Below are 17,841 nucleotides of genomic sequence, written 5' to 3' on the forward strand. Positions count from 1 at the left end.
GGACAGCCAAAATCAGTACACACGTTGCTAGGACCTTCCATTATTCAGCTAACTGAGAGCTAGGGGAGTGACAGGGGCGTTCCTCCATGCAAGCCCTGTCAAACCCCTAGCTTGCGGTGGTGACAAGGTACAATAAGGCCTAGGTGTGGCATTTTTCATAGGCTTCTATATCGGTAATAAAAACGCATGTCAAAGCTGTGTAAATAAAAAACCAAAACACATACAAATAAAATAAGCTTGTTCGGAAAACACAAGAAAATTGTGTGCAGGAAGCTAAAGGGCTTCCTGGCCAACAATATTTCCAGCGCTCAGCAGTACCAACCGCCCCACATGCTGTGAATGGAGTGTCCATCCTCGACCAGCACTTCATTTAAACTGCTTCTCCTTGGTTGAGCAGTAAGTAGGAATTGGGGGGCCTCAGGACAAAGTTCTAGTAATCGGGTGAAGGGCACCACCAATCATACATGTATCACTTGTCCTGTGGATAGGTGGTTAATAGCATTTGTAGGGGGGGAGTTACCCAATGATGTCTGAGGACTATGACGTTCTAGTGTCACGCTCCTGAACACGCCACAATCATGGGATAGTGAAGCCCAGTCCATCTTCTGGCTACCTGTGGCCCTCACTACAGAGAACCCTGCAGACAGAAGGTTATGTATTACAATCTTTGGGCACTGGATTTGGAGATCTGTATTGAACTGGAGTTGCACTCACTATTAAGATCTATTAAGAAAACCTTTTCATCTTGCTTCTTTAAGGGCTCCTTCACACTGGCGATTGTAATATTGCTGCAAAAAAATCACAACTTTTTTCATCAAGCGTTGCCAAGAATACGTATGTCTACATCACTAAAATGTTTATTCATCAGGCATTCATTCATTCATTCATTCAACAGTTGTTCAACCATCAAGCTACTTCTACTTCTGGCCACCATTTTTTTTTTGCACTGTACTTGATCTTTGGATAGCTGAAAAGTCCAACTTAGGCTGCATTCACACCTGTGTTAAGACTCAGTTTAGGGTTTCCTCCTCTCTGCTCCATTTTTGGAGCAAAAAAACTGATCGAAAACGGGAAAAAAAAAGATTAATTTTTTTCCCCCGTTGATTTCAATGGGGTTTAAAAAAACAAAAAACTGGAAGCAAATGGAAAGGCTTTAATTTGCTTTCATCCTGTTAGGTTTGTGTTTTTCGGATGACTTTATCGCCCATGTTGTTACCCAAACTAATCTATATGCCCAGAATTTCATCTGAGAAAACCCCAACTCTAGTTTTGCAAAACCCCACAAATGGTCCTCGGTGGGTTTTTTATTATGTATGGGGCTAGTGAAGAAGCTGAGCATTAGGGCCTCCTGGAGCACAGATATTTTATACCACTGTTCTGTATGGTGATGGCAAGGACACTTTTTGAAGTGAATATAAAATTCCTCCATTATGATTACTCAGTGCCCACCCAGCGATTACCCCAATTATGGTCGCTTATATAAAATCAGGCTGGTAATAAAGCATATTAATGTTAAGTTTGGCCAGGCGTACACCAAATAAACATTTGAAAAAAATCTGTACTGTGCATGTTCAACGGCATCTTGCTGCGACTATCCACAGTGCAAAAAACATTGTAAGATAGTATGTTAGTCTGAAAGGAGACAATGTCTATCCAGTTCAGCCTGTTTACCCTCAATCTGGAGGAAAAAATTCCTTCCCGACTCATAATGGCAGTCAGAGTAATCCCTGGATCAAAATTTGAGATAAATAACCCTTCTGCTTATTTAATGTCTATATCCTGTAATGTTGTACTGCCCTAAAAAGGCCTCTAGTCCCCTCTTAAACTTCTCTGTTTTTTCCCCCCCATCACCAGGAAGAGAGTTCCACAGTCTCACTGCTCTTACAGTAAAGAACCCCCATTTATGTTGGTGATGAAATCTGCTTTCTTCTAGACGTAGCGGATGCACTCTTGTTACCGACGCAGTCCTGGGTATAAACAGATGATGGGAGAGATCCTTGTATTGTCCCCTCATGTATTTATACATAGTTATTTGATCACCCCTTAACTGTCTTTTTTCCAGGGTAAATAATCCCAATTTTGATATTCTCTCTAAAAATTCCAGTCCCTTCATTCCGTTAATTAGTTTAGTTGCCCTTCTTTGAACCCCCTCCAGCACTGTAACATCTTTCCTGAGCACGGGTGTCCAGAACTGTACACAGTATTCCATGTGAGGCCTGACAAGTGCCTTGTATAGCGGAAGAATAATGTTCTCGTCCTTCGCCCCTATGCCTCTTTTAATGCACACCAAGACTTTTTTTGCCTTCACGGCAGCTGACTGTCATAGGTTGCTCCAATTGAGTCTACAGCTAACTAGTACTCCCAGGTCTTCATATCACTTTTCCCTAGCAGTACCCCATTCAGTGTATATTGATGACATCCGTTTCTCCTGCCCATGTGCATAACCTTACATTTATCAATATTGAACTACATTTGCCATTTTTCTATCCTAGCCCCCAGTTTATCTAGGTCCGTTTGTAGCCGTACCTTGTCCTCCGTTGTATTAATTGTCTTGTATAATTTTGCATCATCTGCAAATATTGATATTTTACTGTGCAGCCCCTCTATCAGGTCGTTGATAAATACATTGAACAGAATGGGGCCTAATACTGGACCCTGTGGCACCCCACTAGCAACGGTGGGCCAATCAGAGTATGAACCATTTATTACCACCCTCTGCTTTCTATCCCCAAGCCAATTCTTTACCCGGATACACATGTTTTCACCCAATCCAAGCTGCCTCATTTTATACATCAGCCTGTTATGCAGCACGGTGTTAAATGCTTTAGAGAAATCTAGATATACAAGATCAATAGACTCTCCCAGGTCCAGCCTAGAGCTGGCCATGCAGAAAACATGGGTGTGGTATACAAAATCTGGTTGTGCATATCGTACAGGTGGCACTGTATAATGCCTATGTGCTATATCGATGTGCAGGCTGAAGGCTTTCTTGAATTTCAGGAGGAGGTCATCAGGGCCCTAATATTTGGAGAACAGGAAGGGGAGGAGCCCAGTACTTCTGGAAGTGAGGTCTCACACCTAGTACCAGGGCAACACTTTCCTAGTGAAACTCCCTCCACTAGAATTTTTTAAAATGTGTTTCAGTGCATTAAATATTACCACTGAAAAATACAACTTGTCTGGCAAAAAACAAGCCCTTAGACAGCTACATTGAATAAATAAGAGTTATGATTTTTTTTAAAGTGCGGAGGGAAAAACCCAAATTGGAAGAGAGAGGAAAAAAAGGGTGGTGTCCTTAAAGGGGTTAATCACTGGCAGAGCTGTGTTGGGTCTGCTAAGACCCAGCGGCTCTGCCATGACGAGAGTCGTGGCAGTCATGTGATCACGGGGACCAATAGAGGAAGTGGCACTGCTGCTTCCTCTACTCTCTACATTGCGCTCATTGAACAGTATGTAGACTTCAAGTGAGAGGGCAGAAGCTTTTTTAGAAACCACTTCCGCCTTCTCCTTGGGTGTCCAACCTTCTCCCGCTACATTGCAGGCACTTTAAAACTGCACCATACATTTACATTGGCGCGGGTTTAAAGCCTAGTTCATGTCTGGCGCTTGGTCGTTATTGCGTTACTTTATGCCACTGTAGTCCAGCAATAACGACAACCTTCGCAAACCAACAGTTGCTCGGAAAATGTTTGAAATCCATAATATATGGCTCTTACTTTTTTTCTCTATGCCCCCTTACTGTAGCTCGATGATAGATTACTTAATGGGGCTTTTTCATGGTTTTCCACCTCTTTTTCATTAGCGATTTCCTGCAGTTTAGCAAGTGTTTTCAGATTATTTGCAGTGCACTGCGATTTACCATTATTTTCCGAAGAGTAATTTCCAGTCATACAACACTTGTAATTTATACAGCAGCGTTAACATTTCTAGTCTTGTTTCACCGTCTGCTTTGCCTTGACAGCTGCATAGATTATAATAATTGTGTTGGCAAATTCAGTGTGCTTGGCTTCATCGGAGGAGCTTTAAATACTTCTCCATTCTTCCATTTGTCACATGTTTAAGGCTGTCCACGTTGTATTTTCAGAGGAGCGAGCATGTGTTTGGAGCTACTGTAAATAAACAGCCGCCCAGGACCAAGTCCCATTTGTCTATGACACATACTGTAAAACATGGAACTACACTAGTATGACGGCCACCATCGACGGACACCTATCCGAGCAGCCAGATGGTACTACCGCAAAGCATTCAAGAAGGATCAGCCCCTGTCTCACAATGTAGCGCTCTAATATTTATTTTTGAGACCTTGAGGTGTTAACTTTGAAAAAGAACCTAAAAGTGTGTGTTTTTCACGCTCATTTTTTTTTTTAATCAAAAAAGGAAAAAAAAAATTGACGGTGGTAATTTCATACTGATCCCTTCCATTTTTGGATGTTTTTTAGCTGGAAGCTATGAATGACTGCCTGTTTACATAGCCTGCCCCCCTCCATTCTGGAAGATCCCCGGCCCGCTCCACAACCATTCACCGAGTGATGATCCTCCTGTGTAAAAGCATAGAAGTGATCATTGCCAGGTCATCCCGGGTAAAAGGGGCTTTACATCATGTAGACGACCATGTGCGTGTGTCGAGTGAGTAGTGCCTTAGCCGAGTATCTCCCCGCTCGCCTCTAAAGATTCGGGGGCCGGCGGGGGGAGAGCGGGGAGGAACGGAGGGGAGATCTCTCTCTCCCTCTCTCCCCCCTGCTCCCCGCCACAACTCACCTGTCACCCGCGGCGGCCCCCGAATCTTTAGAGACGAGCGGGGGATACTCGGCTAAGGCACTACTCGCTCGAGTAAAGTGCCTTAGCGAGTATACTCGCTCATCTCTAGTCGCTTATCATTAGAGGAAATGGTACTATTGAAAGAAAACAACCCCCGCGGAGGCATTGTGATGCTCTGGGCAATATTCCACTGGGTCCGGGCATTCCTGTAGATGTTCCTTTGAAATGTACCATCTTCCTAAACGTTGCAGACCAAGTACACCCGTTCTTAAAGGATAATGCGCCCTGCCACGTTGCAAAAGTACATCAGGAATGAGTTGAGGAACAAAAGGTTCAGGGTGTTGACTTGGCCTCCTAATTCCTCAGATCTCAGTGCAGTCCAGCTTCTGTGGGCTGGACAAGTCCTTGTAACTTAGTCTTCTGCTACCGTTGCGTTGCCAGTCACCACCGCACACCTTCAGAAGCCTTGTGGAACCTTTGCTTCGATGAGAGGAGTCCGCATGATCAGGCGGGAGAGTTTAAAATCTATCTTCCTAATAGGAACCTGCTGCATCTCAGTCCTTTGTGTATTCTAGGCACATGACTAATGCACATGGAATTGGTGCGTGTATACCATTGAGCTGCTCCCGTTTGTTTAATAGTCCAAGCTTCGTAATAGAACTAGCATGTCAAAGCTATGCCGGTAATTACAGTTTACATATGAGCTGCTGAATGCTGTGCGTTCATCAGGTGTGGTCGGATTATTTCTACATGAGGTTGTCAGTAATGTTGCTGCTTCAGTAGTTACTAGATACACTCATTGTCAAAAAATGCTATGCTGTCACTCTGATTATACAGTTGTTTTAACATTTTCTAAAAAGTAAAGAATTAAAAAAAATATCAAGGACCCAGAACAAGTTGTTGAAGTATAATGAAACTAACTTTCTGTGTGATTGTATTGTTGATATAATTAGGTGATTACAATATCAGAGCAAAAAGGATACGTAATTGCAGAAAACTGAACACTTGAAGGCAGACTCTAGTACTCTGTTGTACCGCCTCTAGCTTGGATACAAGTTGTGGTACAGGCGGGCATAGAGGCTTTAGTACCCTGTTGAGCCACCACTAGCTTGCATACAAGGTGTGATGAGCGGACATGGAGGCTCTAGTACCCTCTTGTACCACCTCTAGCTTAGATACAAGATGTTATATGGGTGGACATGGAGGCTCTAGGACCCTGTTGTACTGCCTGTAGCTTGGATACAAGTTGTGGTACGGGCGGGCATGGAAGCTCTAGTACCCTGTTGGGCCGCCTTAGCTTGAATACAAGATATGATGAGGGGGCATGGAGGCATACACATTTCATATGGTATCCTGCGGCATAGCAGGCCACATTTACTGTAACTGAGCCTCTAGATTGTGAAAACATGTAGGTTGTCGAATTAGGCATCCTAGATTGTCCTATACATATTCTATTGATGATAGATCTGACGACTGGGCAGCCACAGTAGTGTGACAATGTTGTGGAGGCCCCTGTGACCCCCTTGTGTATGTGGCTGAGCACTATCCTGCCGCCTCTTGGAAGCCGCCATGAGAGGAACACATGTGGTTGCAGGATGTCCTGAATGTATCACTAAGCTGTCATTGTCCCTCGTACCACTACTAGGGGTGACCGACTGTTGTATGTGATGGCTCCCAGACATCACACCAGCAGGGGGCAGTGTGCCGCTCCACAGCAAAGGCAGGTCACCCCGAGGTCTCTTATCATCCATGCCCAAACTAAACTGTTGAAAACAACCCACTTCCGACTCCAAAGCAGTCCAGTTTCTTCATACGCGACACCAGTGCAAACTGAGGTGGATGGGCGTCAAAAGGAAAGAGTTTTGACAAGCAAGGGGGCTGTAACAATGGTACCACCTGTCTCTGGATGGCGAACAACAAAACAGTTGGAGCTGCTCGTGCTTGTAGGACGATCGAGCAATCCTCTTTAATGGTAGTCTGTTGAGAGCATCTGTAGACCAATCGCCTTGTATATGTGCCCCCTCATGCATCCTGTCGACAGGTTATGAATAATGTTTTGCCTGGAAAACCCTGTTATATATTTTTTGTGTCACCAATAAAAGTCAAGCTTCTAGCACCTTTGCAATCCACTGCCTATAGTTAGACATTTAGCTTCTCTAATAACAGACATGGAGGCACTGCTAGTTACTACATTCAATGGAGAAGGTGAGCAATCACCTGATTTTCTTTTTTCCTTCCTCTGGATCAACAAGGGGGGAAAGTGTGGGAACAGGCCGTGTTGGATGGCCATTGTTTTTTTTTTTGGCCTAGCATACTACGTTACTATGAAGTCCTGTCCAGTGAAGTACTATCAGAATGGCTAGCTTAAGATCCCCCCACCCCACCAGTAAGTGAATTACAAACAGCAGGGCAGCAGAAAAATAGGAAAGCTACATGGAGCACTAAATTCATAGCTCAAACTGGGTGCAAACAGCAGCAAAGTAGCGGTTGATGAAGCCCTGAGCTGCTTTTAAAAACTCATATTTTGGTGTAAATAACAAGGTAGCTGTTATGCATGGATTTTATGAATGCTCGATGACTACACAGGTAAGCCAAGGATGAGTCAACAAAGTCACAAATGAATGTACAGTACTATTACCTCCTGGTTACAGTCTTCTAACAGTCCCTGTGTGGTTATGAGCACCAAATTAACCGCCGGTGTCCCGCTGTAATGGATAGGATTAGATGAATTTCCGATTCTGTTTAACACCTTTGATGTTGCGGTCAATGGCGACACTAGCATCTAAGGTGTTTGGAACTATCGGCACCCCAATTTGGAGTTTATACGGTTCTTCCTAGTCATTAATCTACGAGCCAATGCGAAGTCTGTTGAGTGTACGGGACATGAATATATGTAATGGCTGCAGGTGGTGTGTGACTAGCAATTCCATATCTCAAGGTAATGATAGTCAGAAGCTCCATGAAAGCAATTCTGCCATTCTGCTATAGTTTATGGAAGAAGCTGAGCGAGGGTTGATGAAGGTCTCTCTGAAAGTCCCAAAAGTCCTTTTGTTCTATGGAGGCCCCACTGACACTATGGAGGACATTTTGGTTTAATTATACAAAAATACTCTCGTACATGCCTTGCATAACTCTTAAGTGTTTTAGATATTTAATGCCTTGTTTGACGAGGGGCTTCATTGGACAGAGGTGTGTGTTTTTTGGATGCGTCAACATTAGAGTTGAGCGAACATACTCTGCCGAGCTTGATGCTCGTTCGAGTATAAGCGTACTCGATGGTGCTTGTTACTCGAACGAGCATCACGCCGTGTTCGACCCCCGCCCCAGTTTTTGGCTCCTCCCTGCTGTGACGTGCCTGTTTTGGCCCCTCCCTGCCGCAGCGTGTGTGTCAATGGCAATTTTTTTGGCTGGCTGGCAGAGAGAGAGAACGAACCAAGGAAAAAAAAAAAAAAGCTCGGCACCCGGCGTCCCACATACAAAAATGCTCGAGTCTCCCATTGTAGTCAATGGGGTTCGTTACTCGAGTAGAACTCTCGAATTTTCTGAAAAGCTTGACTTGAATAACGCGGACCCGAGCATATGGGTGCTCCCTCATCTCTAGTCAACATGCCTCACGACACTGGCACATATGAAGCCGACCAATGGGGGGGTGTATAGTTAAAGGGTCTAAAAATGCATCAGTTTATCATCCAGCATGAGCCACTGTGATAAATTTGGCACATTTTCAGACTACATGGTCTAAGTTTACACTGCCTAATTAATAGACCGGATTAGTAAATCTGCTGCTATATTCCTCCAAATGTCCTTGAGATAGAATATTGTGCCGAGGAGTGCACATTTCTCTAGATTATCGTCTACAGTGAAGCTTGGTGCTCCTTGGTTTTGGGTAAATTGGGGCTGTTTGGAGCATGGATTATAAAGACATTGCACAATGCAGCTTAGAGAAGTTAAAGTGACTGGATGGGGAAGGCAGTAGGCGAAAGCTTTTAGTGTCCATTGATTAGTGTGTGTGTGTATCCTCACAAGAACACAGAGGGAATGAAATATTAATAGGAAGGAATTCCTGTTTGTCTTTCGCAGGTGCAGACAATGTGCTTATGACAGCAAGCATGGATAATTGGAAATGAGCTGCAATGGAAACTCCTTCGTCAGAGGTAAGGGCTGCTTAATAATGTAGATCTCTATGGACGGAAACCTTCACATTGGGCTTTTGTCACTTGGCATTGCATTGTGAAGTAGATACTTGTCAACTGTGAGCGCAGCGGACAGGAGGTTAAGAGGATGAACAAGGAGGTTAAGAGGATCTCAATTATTTTACTATGTTTTTTGTGTTTGCCAACACTGATGTCATGGAAAAGCATGTATACTGTGTATGTAGCATCCCCAAAATGGTTCAAACTCGAGATTAATTTTTTTATGTTGCATTGAGGCTTTGAAAGGTTTTTCTGTTTTTTTTTTCTCGAATTGTGTCTCAGTTCATAATGTAAAAATGTATCTATTTTTTGCCTGAAAGCTGCATGCTATGTTGTTGTTTTTTTTTAATAGAAAATTGGCGGCAGAAAAAGAACGCATGGCCCATCTTATCCTTTCTATTTCTCTTTTAGGCTAGATCTATACTTATCCCAGGCAGCTTGACTGCATTGTTAATTTTACAACAGCATCTGCTGGAAGGTTGCTCTTTCCAAGCATTTTCTACCCTTTAAGGCTACCTATACACGGATGAGCGCGATATTGGGCTGAGAAACTCGGCATGATATCGCACTCGCCAACGTGCGTTTCGACGCCGATATGAGGCGTTTTTCCGGCAAAAACGTCTCCCAGTATTTCTGTGAAGTAGCGATCCTCCGGCGCGGGTTTCAGGCGTGTTTGAGATCGGCAAGTGTTTCCCATTGTTTTCAATGGGAAAACTTGCATTGCCCGCCGTGTGATGTGTTTTACTGCCCTATTGAAAACAATGGGTGATGTGTTTTGAGTAAGACCGAAAGATAGGACATGCCACATCGCTCATGGATATGACTCCATTTAAAAGAATGGCGTTCACATTCATGTAAGTTTTGTGAGCCTTGCAACGCGCCAAACTCGTGTGAGATTCTCAGCCGTGGGAAACAGGCCTAAGGCTGCCGGTCCACGGCGAGGCGGAATTTCACTTGCGGGGGAGCAGGGGGGAGAAATGACAAGTCTCTGCGGTGAGCCTATCTGATAGAAAGGCTCACCGTGAAGAATCACGGCGAATCACAGCATGCCACGATTTGAATCCCGCGAGTGGAGAATCGCTATGATTCTCCACTCATGGACGTCGGGCTGTGCTTTCCATAGTTAAAGCATTCACTGCGTTACCCGCGGCCGGATTATCGCTGCAGATAACGTATTGACATATCGCCCGTGGACAGAAGCCTAAGTTAAAAAAATATATATATAAATAAATTATGACATTGCTTCTGATCTACCCCCAACTTATCTCACATTCTGCCCCCTTGTACTAGTGATTTAGTTTCCTAATAATGCTTTCTTCCTGAAATTTATTTATATCTTTAATATATTGAAAGGTTTCAATCATGTCCTCCCTCTGCCTTCTCTCCTTCCGGCTATACAAGTTAAGTTCTTTAAGTCTTTCCTGAGACTTCTTTCTTTGAGACTTTCCACTATTTTTGTAGCATGTCTTTGGACTCATTCTATTTTATCTATGTTTTTCTGTAAATGATGTCTCCAGAACTGAACACAATATCCCAGATATGGTCTTACCAGAGCTCTACATAGCGGGATCACAATCTGTCTCTTTCTACTAGTAATACCTCTAGCTATGCAGCCGAGCATCTTACATGCTTCTTAGCTGCCTGTCCACACTGCGGACTTATTTTGAGGCTTTCAGAAATCAGAACCCCTAAAGCCCTCTCTTCTGAAGTCCTGGATAACACAATAGCGTTTTTGGCCTTTTACTTTTTCTTGAAATAGATAATAACCTTTCAAGAGGTTGTTATGACTAAATATGTTCACACAAAATCGTTTAACATAGGCTGTTGGTGATGGGTGACCCTTGATACCTCTATAGCATTACCCAGGCTCATCTGTACAAGTGGCTGTGCCTGTTATTGCAGCACTGCCTCATTCACTCGCTGATGTGTGATGTGTTCGCCTGTTACGTTTACGTGTTGATGTTGCAGCTTTATGATGCTTTATTTAACCCCTTAGTGACCAAGCCTGTTTGCGCCTTAATGACCAGGCCAAATTTTGCAAATCTGACGCGTGTCACTTTAGCATGGAAAAACACCAGAAAGGTTTTGCATATCCAAGCGATTCTGACATTGTTTTTTCGCCACATGTTGTACTTCATTTAGGTGAAAAAAAAAGACCTATAGAATTTGTGTATATTTATTAAAAGCGCCAAAATTGGGAAAATTTTGAAAAAATCGTCATTTTTTCACATTTCCAACTGCAATATCTCAAATATGTCCAAACATAATATAGAAAGTTTTGTTAAGATTTATATTTCCATCCGTTTACTTTATTTTGGGCGCACATTGGAAAAAGTTTTCTTTTTTTTTAACCATTTAGGAGACGTACAAATGTAACATTACTTTTCAGCATTTTGAGGAACACTTTGTTTTCCTACACCAATCCAAGATTGGAAAGGCTCATAGGAGTCAAAATGATAGATACCCCCACAAGTGACCCCGTTTTAAAAACTACACCCTTTAACGTATTCACTGAGGGGTGTCAGGAGTATTTTAACCCCACAGTTTTCTTTCAGGAGTCAATGCAATTTAGAAGAGAAAAACTAAAATTTCATATTTTTGCAAATATGTCATTTTAAAGACAGGACTTTTTTCTATAGTACACATGAAAATTAGGATTTGCACCCCTGAATGGATACCCCTGTTTCTCCCGTGCTCAGAAACATACCCAATGTGGCCCTAATCGTATGTCTGTATGCACAATGGGGCCCAAAATGAAAGGAGTAACCTGTGGCTTTCGGAACAGAAATTTTGCTTGAAGGAGATTTAGTCCCCATTGCCCACTTATAGAGCCATTGAGTGACCAAAACGATGGAGAACCCCCACAAGTGACCCCATTTTGAAAAGTATACCCCCTATCGAATTTATCTAGGGGTATGATGACTTTTTTGGCTTCACAGTTTTTGAATGAATCTAAGCCAAGCAGAAGGAAAAAATTATGATTTTCATTTTTTAGGCAATTGTGTCAATTTAAAAACAGGTTTTTTTGGACAGTGTACATAGGAATGAAGACGTTCACCCCAAAATGGATACCCCCGTTTGTCCCTTGTTCAGAAACATACCCATTGTGGCCCTAATCTACTTAAAGGACACATGGCTAGGCCTATAATGGAAGAAGAACCCATTGGATTTCAGGGTACAACGGAATAAATTCCAGTCCCTATTGCCCACTTGTAGAGCCATTGAGCGGCCAAAACGATAGAGAACCCCCACAAATGACCCAATTTTGAAAACTAGACCCCTTAACAAATTCATCTAGGGGTGTACTGCGTATTTTGACCCCAAAGTATTTGAATGAATCTAAGCAAAGCAAAAGGAAAAAATTACGATTTTCATTTGTTTGGCAATTTTGTCAATTTAAAAACTGTTTTTTTTTTATAACACACATAGGAATGAAGGCTTTCACCCCAAAATGGATCCCCCCATTTGTCCCGTGTTCAGAAACATACCCATTGTGGCCCTAATCTACTTACAGGACACATGGCTAGGCCTATAATGGAGGGAATGACCGCTGGATTTCAGGGTACAACTGAATAAATTCCAGGCCCCATTGCCCACTTATACAGAAAAAAAATTGACATCCTAAAAATAATCCCTCCCCCCTCCCCCCCCCCCCCCCCCCGCCATCCCCATTTTTTTTGGCATTCCCTAAATATTAGATAAAGGTAATAATATAAACTGCGTTTTATGTCCGAAGACAGGGGTAATTACGGAGGCTGCTTGGGATGGGCACATGGGGCAAGAAAACGGGGTCCCCCCCCTCCTCTCATGTATTTTGGGGAGTATTTCGTAACCTCAGCAGCGGGTATGGGGTGTAAAAAGTGGCGCTCTGTGAGGCTTTGTAATTTTGCTGCGGTGCGGCGGTCTCACAGACAAGGCGCACAACAAGCTGCTCCTGGAACTGCAGGAAGGCGAACGTTCCCGGGGCTTCTTGTAAATTACGTATTACAGGTAGCGGTCTGAATAACGCCGGGCTCACACAGCCGTATGTGGAATCTGCTTGCGGAGGCCCGCAGCGGATTCCAGCTGTGAGCCCGGCTGTGACCCTACGTACGGCCGCGTAATGTACTGCGCATAACTGCCTACTCACACAGGCGGTTTTTTGTTTACCGTATATACCGGCGTATAAGACGACTTTTGAACCCCGAAAAATCTGCTCTGCAGTCGGGGGTCGTCTTATGCGCCGGTAATACAAAAAAAAAAAAAAGTGTAAAAAAAAAAAAATTATTACTCACCTCCCCCGGCGTTCTGTCGCGCTCCGGCAGGATGTCGCTCGCTCCGGCAGGCTGTCGCTCGCTCCTCGTCCCCGGCGCAGCATAGCTTTCTGAATGCGGGGCTTGAAATCCCCGCTTCCAGAAAGCTAATACACACGCCGGCAGCCATGACAGCATTGAATGGCTGTGATTGGCTGAAGGCGCACGTGTTAGCAATCACACCCATTCAATGATGTCATTGAATAGTGTGATTGGCTGAAGCCACGTGCGCCTTAGCCAATCACAGCCATTCAATGCTGTCATGGCTGCCGGCGTGTGTATTAGCTTTCTGGAAGCGGGGATTTCAAGCCCCGCATTCAGAAAGCTATGCTGCGCCGGGGATGAGGAGCGAGCGACATCCTGCCGGAGCGAGCGACATCCTGCCGGAGCGCGACAGAACGCCGTGGGAGGTGAGTAATGAATTTTTTTTTTTCTCCACTGTATACCGGCGTATAAGGTGACAGTTGGGGGGTCGTCTTATACGCCCCGTCGCCTTATACGCCGGTATATACGGTATATTTCCCATGCCGTCGCTTAGAGATGGCCCGGGTACCCGCAGCCCGTACACAATGTATTTGCATATGGGCTGCGGGTATATCCGCGGTCATAGAGCACAATGGGCTCTAGGTCGCGGATATCCGCGGTAAAATATAGCATGCCGTGTTCTGTTTCTGCGAGTGGATTACGCAATTCCGACCCGCTAATTGGGGGGAATTGTATAATCCAATGCATGCGGTTGATCCGTGGATTACCGCTGATCAAGCGCATGCAGAACCCGTAATTCCTCTCCGGTCATGTGTGACCGGCCTAATGTTAGATCGCTGCTTTATCACATGACCGGGGACCGCTCAACGAGGCCACCGGTCACTGCTCCAAGCACTCAGCGACCGTTGGTCACTGGGAGCAAGGAGATTTAAAATTTCCTGTGCTCCCCGGCTCCTGCGAATGTGTCCGGCATTTTGCGGGCGGGCACATACCCAGTAGCTGGCAGGATCCATGGAGGATAATCGCATCTGGATTCAAATGCGGAAGCCTCCAAGAAGATGTTTCATCTCCTCTCACCGATCGCATCGGTGAGGGGAGATGAAACTGCCACTTTTTAAAGAACTTTTACGTGATCGCCATTATGCATTCGATAACAGCGATCACGTGACCAGTAACCGCATACCGTGGCTCCCCGTGACATCTACAGGCTCTTGGCTACCTTTGGTAGCCAGCAGCAGGGAGATTTTAAATTTCTTGGGCAATCTTTCCCTTTTGCGCATGCGTCCGCCATCATGCTGACGGGCGCATGCGCAGAAGCTGGGGTAAGGTCCACGGATCAACATCCCACCAGGGAACAAATCCGGGACCTTGGGTACGTAATTTCATCCCCCCTTACGGATACGATCCATAAGGGGAGATGAAACTTTAACTTTTTAAACTTGTAACTTTTTTTTACTTTTTAACTTTATATGATCACCGTTATCCGATGGATAACGGTGATCATATGACTGAAAGCCGCATACAGCGGTCCCCAGTCATATCTCCCTGCACTCGGCTATCTGTGACAGCCGGGTGCAGGGAGATTTTGAATTTGCCGGGCTCGCCGGCTTCTGCGCATGCGCGCCACATCAGCACATCGCAGAAGCCAGCGGGGGGTCCCGACACCGGCCGGAGGACATCGGCGGACCTGAGGTGAGTATTTTCACCTCCCCTCATGGATCCGATCCATGAGGGGAGGTGAAACTTTTCTTTTTTTACACTACAGGAGCCAGGAGATTTAAATTTCCCGCGCCGCCGGGCCTTCTGCGCATGCGGCTGACTTAATGCCGCCTGGCGCGCATGCCCAGAAGGACGGCTACGGGGCCCGAAGCATCGGGACAGCGGGGAGCCGTGCCGCGGACCTCGGTGAGTAATTTCAGCTGCTCCGATGGATCCGATCCATCGGAGCAGCTGAATCTTTAACTTTTTGGGCACTTTTATTTACTTTTTTGCGATCGGCGCTATCCATTGCATAGCACCGATCGCAATGCCGGGGGGGGGGAGGGGGGGGTCCGAACAGCCCGGGATGACAGCTCCATGCTGTCAGCTACCTGCGGACACCGACAGCATGAAGCGGTCACGTCCACAGCCCGACGGGCTTTATTCTCTGCAGGACACATGTTTTTACGTCCTCCGAGAATAAAGCCCACTTCGGAAGGACGTAAACAGGCTATGGCCCGGTCGTTAAGGGGTTAAGCCTCCAGCTTCAAAATAGAGTTTTTTCAAATTTTCAGTTTCCCTCTTACTAGTGAAGAAATAACTCTGCCCACGTGCCCCAGTATACACAGCAAAGCTAATAGAACTGCAGAAAGGAAGAAATGTCAGCTTATTAAGTTGTGCTCCAGCAGCACATGTCGAAAAAAAAAAATGTTTCCCTAAAATCTTGAGTTGGAGGGCACCTGTTGCCCCCACAGCACCGTAAACTAAGTTTGTGATGTCAGGGAGGTGGGGTGAAGTATTTTTTATATCTAACGCTGTGCCCCCCCCCCCCCCCCCCTTCCCCTCTGAATTTAGCATGAAGCAAAAAATCTGACTCTCTTGAGGGACCCATGTGTGCTCTCTCCCATAGATTTGTATGGGCAAGCACGCGCAAGGGACTCTGAAAAGAGACCCGATTTTTGTGAGCTGCACTGACTTTACTGGGTGACCTCTCTGGATGGTGGGAGCGGGTGAGTATAAAAAATACATGATCCGGCTCCTGATAACTTAGTTTATGGTGCAGTGGGGACATGACCGGTTCCCCTTAAGTGACAGATCGTTTTCGATGACACATCCCTTTTATTCTAATATAACATTCAATGCTTTTTATTTTTTGTCTATAGGGGTTTTTACAATATTTATGATGGGGGGAAAAATGACTTTCGTGCTCCACCTGTGAGAGCAAGTAAAACAAGACTATATTGACATGAGAGGGAGATGCTTAAAAAAAGACCTTTCCTCCTTGGCAGATGTGTATGTAACCATGAAGGAAACGTGGTCCGTACCAGCGTTTACTGAGTGATGAGTTATCTGTATTGTTTGCCTATTAGTGAACGCGATGAAGTGCACAGATTTTTTTATTGAAAGTTAATTGCTTACTTTGGGGTTTGGCTTCTATTGTACATGTATGCGTTAGCATTGTCTTTATTAACCAGAGGGGTGCAAATTATGTTCCTTGATTCTGGGCAGCATTCCAGATACACAGTTTAATTACAGTGGTTTATTAAAGTCAACAGTACAAATAATCTACATGTGCAGTTTGCTTCTGCTTGGGGTAGAAGCATAATTAGGTTTTTGAAGAGACCCGGTATCATTCACCTGACTTGTATGGCCAAAAACATGGTTCGAAGTCACATTACCCAGGGCTAAATACATGTGTTGCGGTAGGAAGTGATCTTGCCTTTTACACACAGTTTTGGATTTGTCAGTGTATTCCCCATGGCAGTCAGTAAGGAGAAACTACAAAAGAAATTATGGAGTCTTGCATAGAACACGGGTGTCCGTTTCTCCCGATTCCCCTCCACTGTCTGCTGACAGAAGGGGCGGGGCTTAGTGTGCCTGATCTCCTACTGCAGACAGAGAAGTAGGGAGAGGCTCCTGTTGGGAAGTTTGTAAGAGCGAAATCTCCAGGGACTTATAGAAGAACTATGTATTTATTTCTCATAGTTTGGATTAATAATGGGGAGGATGAAATTCTTTTTTTTCCTTTTTATTAATAGTTTTGTGTATATTGAGTCTGAATGTTTCTCTGATGTGTGTAACATGCTCATGGGTGATGCCATCTCTTGGTCTGTACAGCCTTTCACTTATGGGAGCAGCTGTTTGTGCTTCAGCATGGCTATTCCTACTGTGATTTAGGGAAGGAGGTTGCAACCATCCAACTTGAAGACTATAGAGAACTGCATTCTACTGGTTTTCCGTACCTCCCCTAGTCACACCCCTCTGCGAAACAGTAGGGCGAATATCTCTTCCAAAGGCAGCTGCCTACAAAAAACCCTATAGTGGCGTTCAGCCGGTTTTCTGCATGGAGGAAGGAAAAAAGGATGGAAACGGCTCTGGATTCACTAAATGTAATTTGATACGTAATCTTCAAATAAGTGAACATAAAATATAATGTATCAATAGTGCATCACTACACTAAACATTATTAGCAAATAACTGGGCACTGTATATGCTTTAAAGGGGTTATTCATAGAACAGGTGATAAATGTATGAATGCTAGAGACCCTACCATTGGGACCCCCACCGATCGCTAGCAGGTGGGCGCTGAGCCCCTATTTCTCATGAGTTGACTGGAGTGCTGGTGACGCATGCACACTGCTGCACCATTCAATCTCTATTGGACTGATGGACTATCCATCAGTCTCACAGAAATTGAATGTTGTAACGGGCCGCATGCGTCACCAGCACTCCATTCAATCTCCTCTGGAATGGGTGCCTATTGTCATGATCGGTTAGCCTGCTAGCTGTCATACATTTATCACCTATCCTGAATAGAATACATTTGGAGGTGAGATTTAATTATTATTGATGAAAGTATTACAGTAACATATTAATATTAATTGGGTTTTCCAGGGAAATACTATTAATGATCT

At 44.6% G+C, this 17,841-nt stretch overlaps 1 protein-coding gene across 3 annotated transcripts in view; it reads left to right on the forward strand.

Annotated features, from left to right (window-relative positions):
- The window catches only part of FAM135A (family with sequence similarity 135 member A), a 113,873-nt gene that overhangs the window by 16,870 nt on the left and 79,162 nt on the right, over positions 1–17,841 (forward strand). For all 3 annotated transcript variants that reach the window (XM_066604345.1, XM_066604362.1, XM_066604353.1), the window contains exon 2: positions 8,839–8,912. In XM_066604345.1, the coding sequence (XP_066460442.1) occupies positions 8,882–8,912 (31 nt within the window). In that variant the 5' untranslated portion in view covers positions 8,839–8,881. The remainder of the gene's footprint in view (positions 1–8,838; positions 8,913–17,841) is intronic.

The sequence above is a fragment of the Eleutherodactylus coqui genome, chromosome 1, assembly GCF_035609145.1.
Source record: "Eleutherodactylus coqui strain aEleCoq1 chromosome 1, aEleCoq1.hap1, whole genome shotgun sequence".
Classification (NCBI taxonomy): domain Eukaryota; kingdom Metazoa; phylum Chordata; class Amphibia; order Anura; family Eleutherodactylidae; genus Eleutherodactylus; species Eleutherodactylus coqui.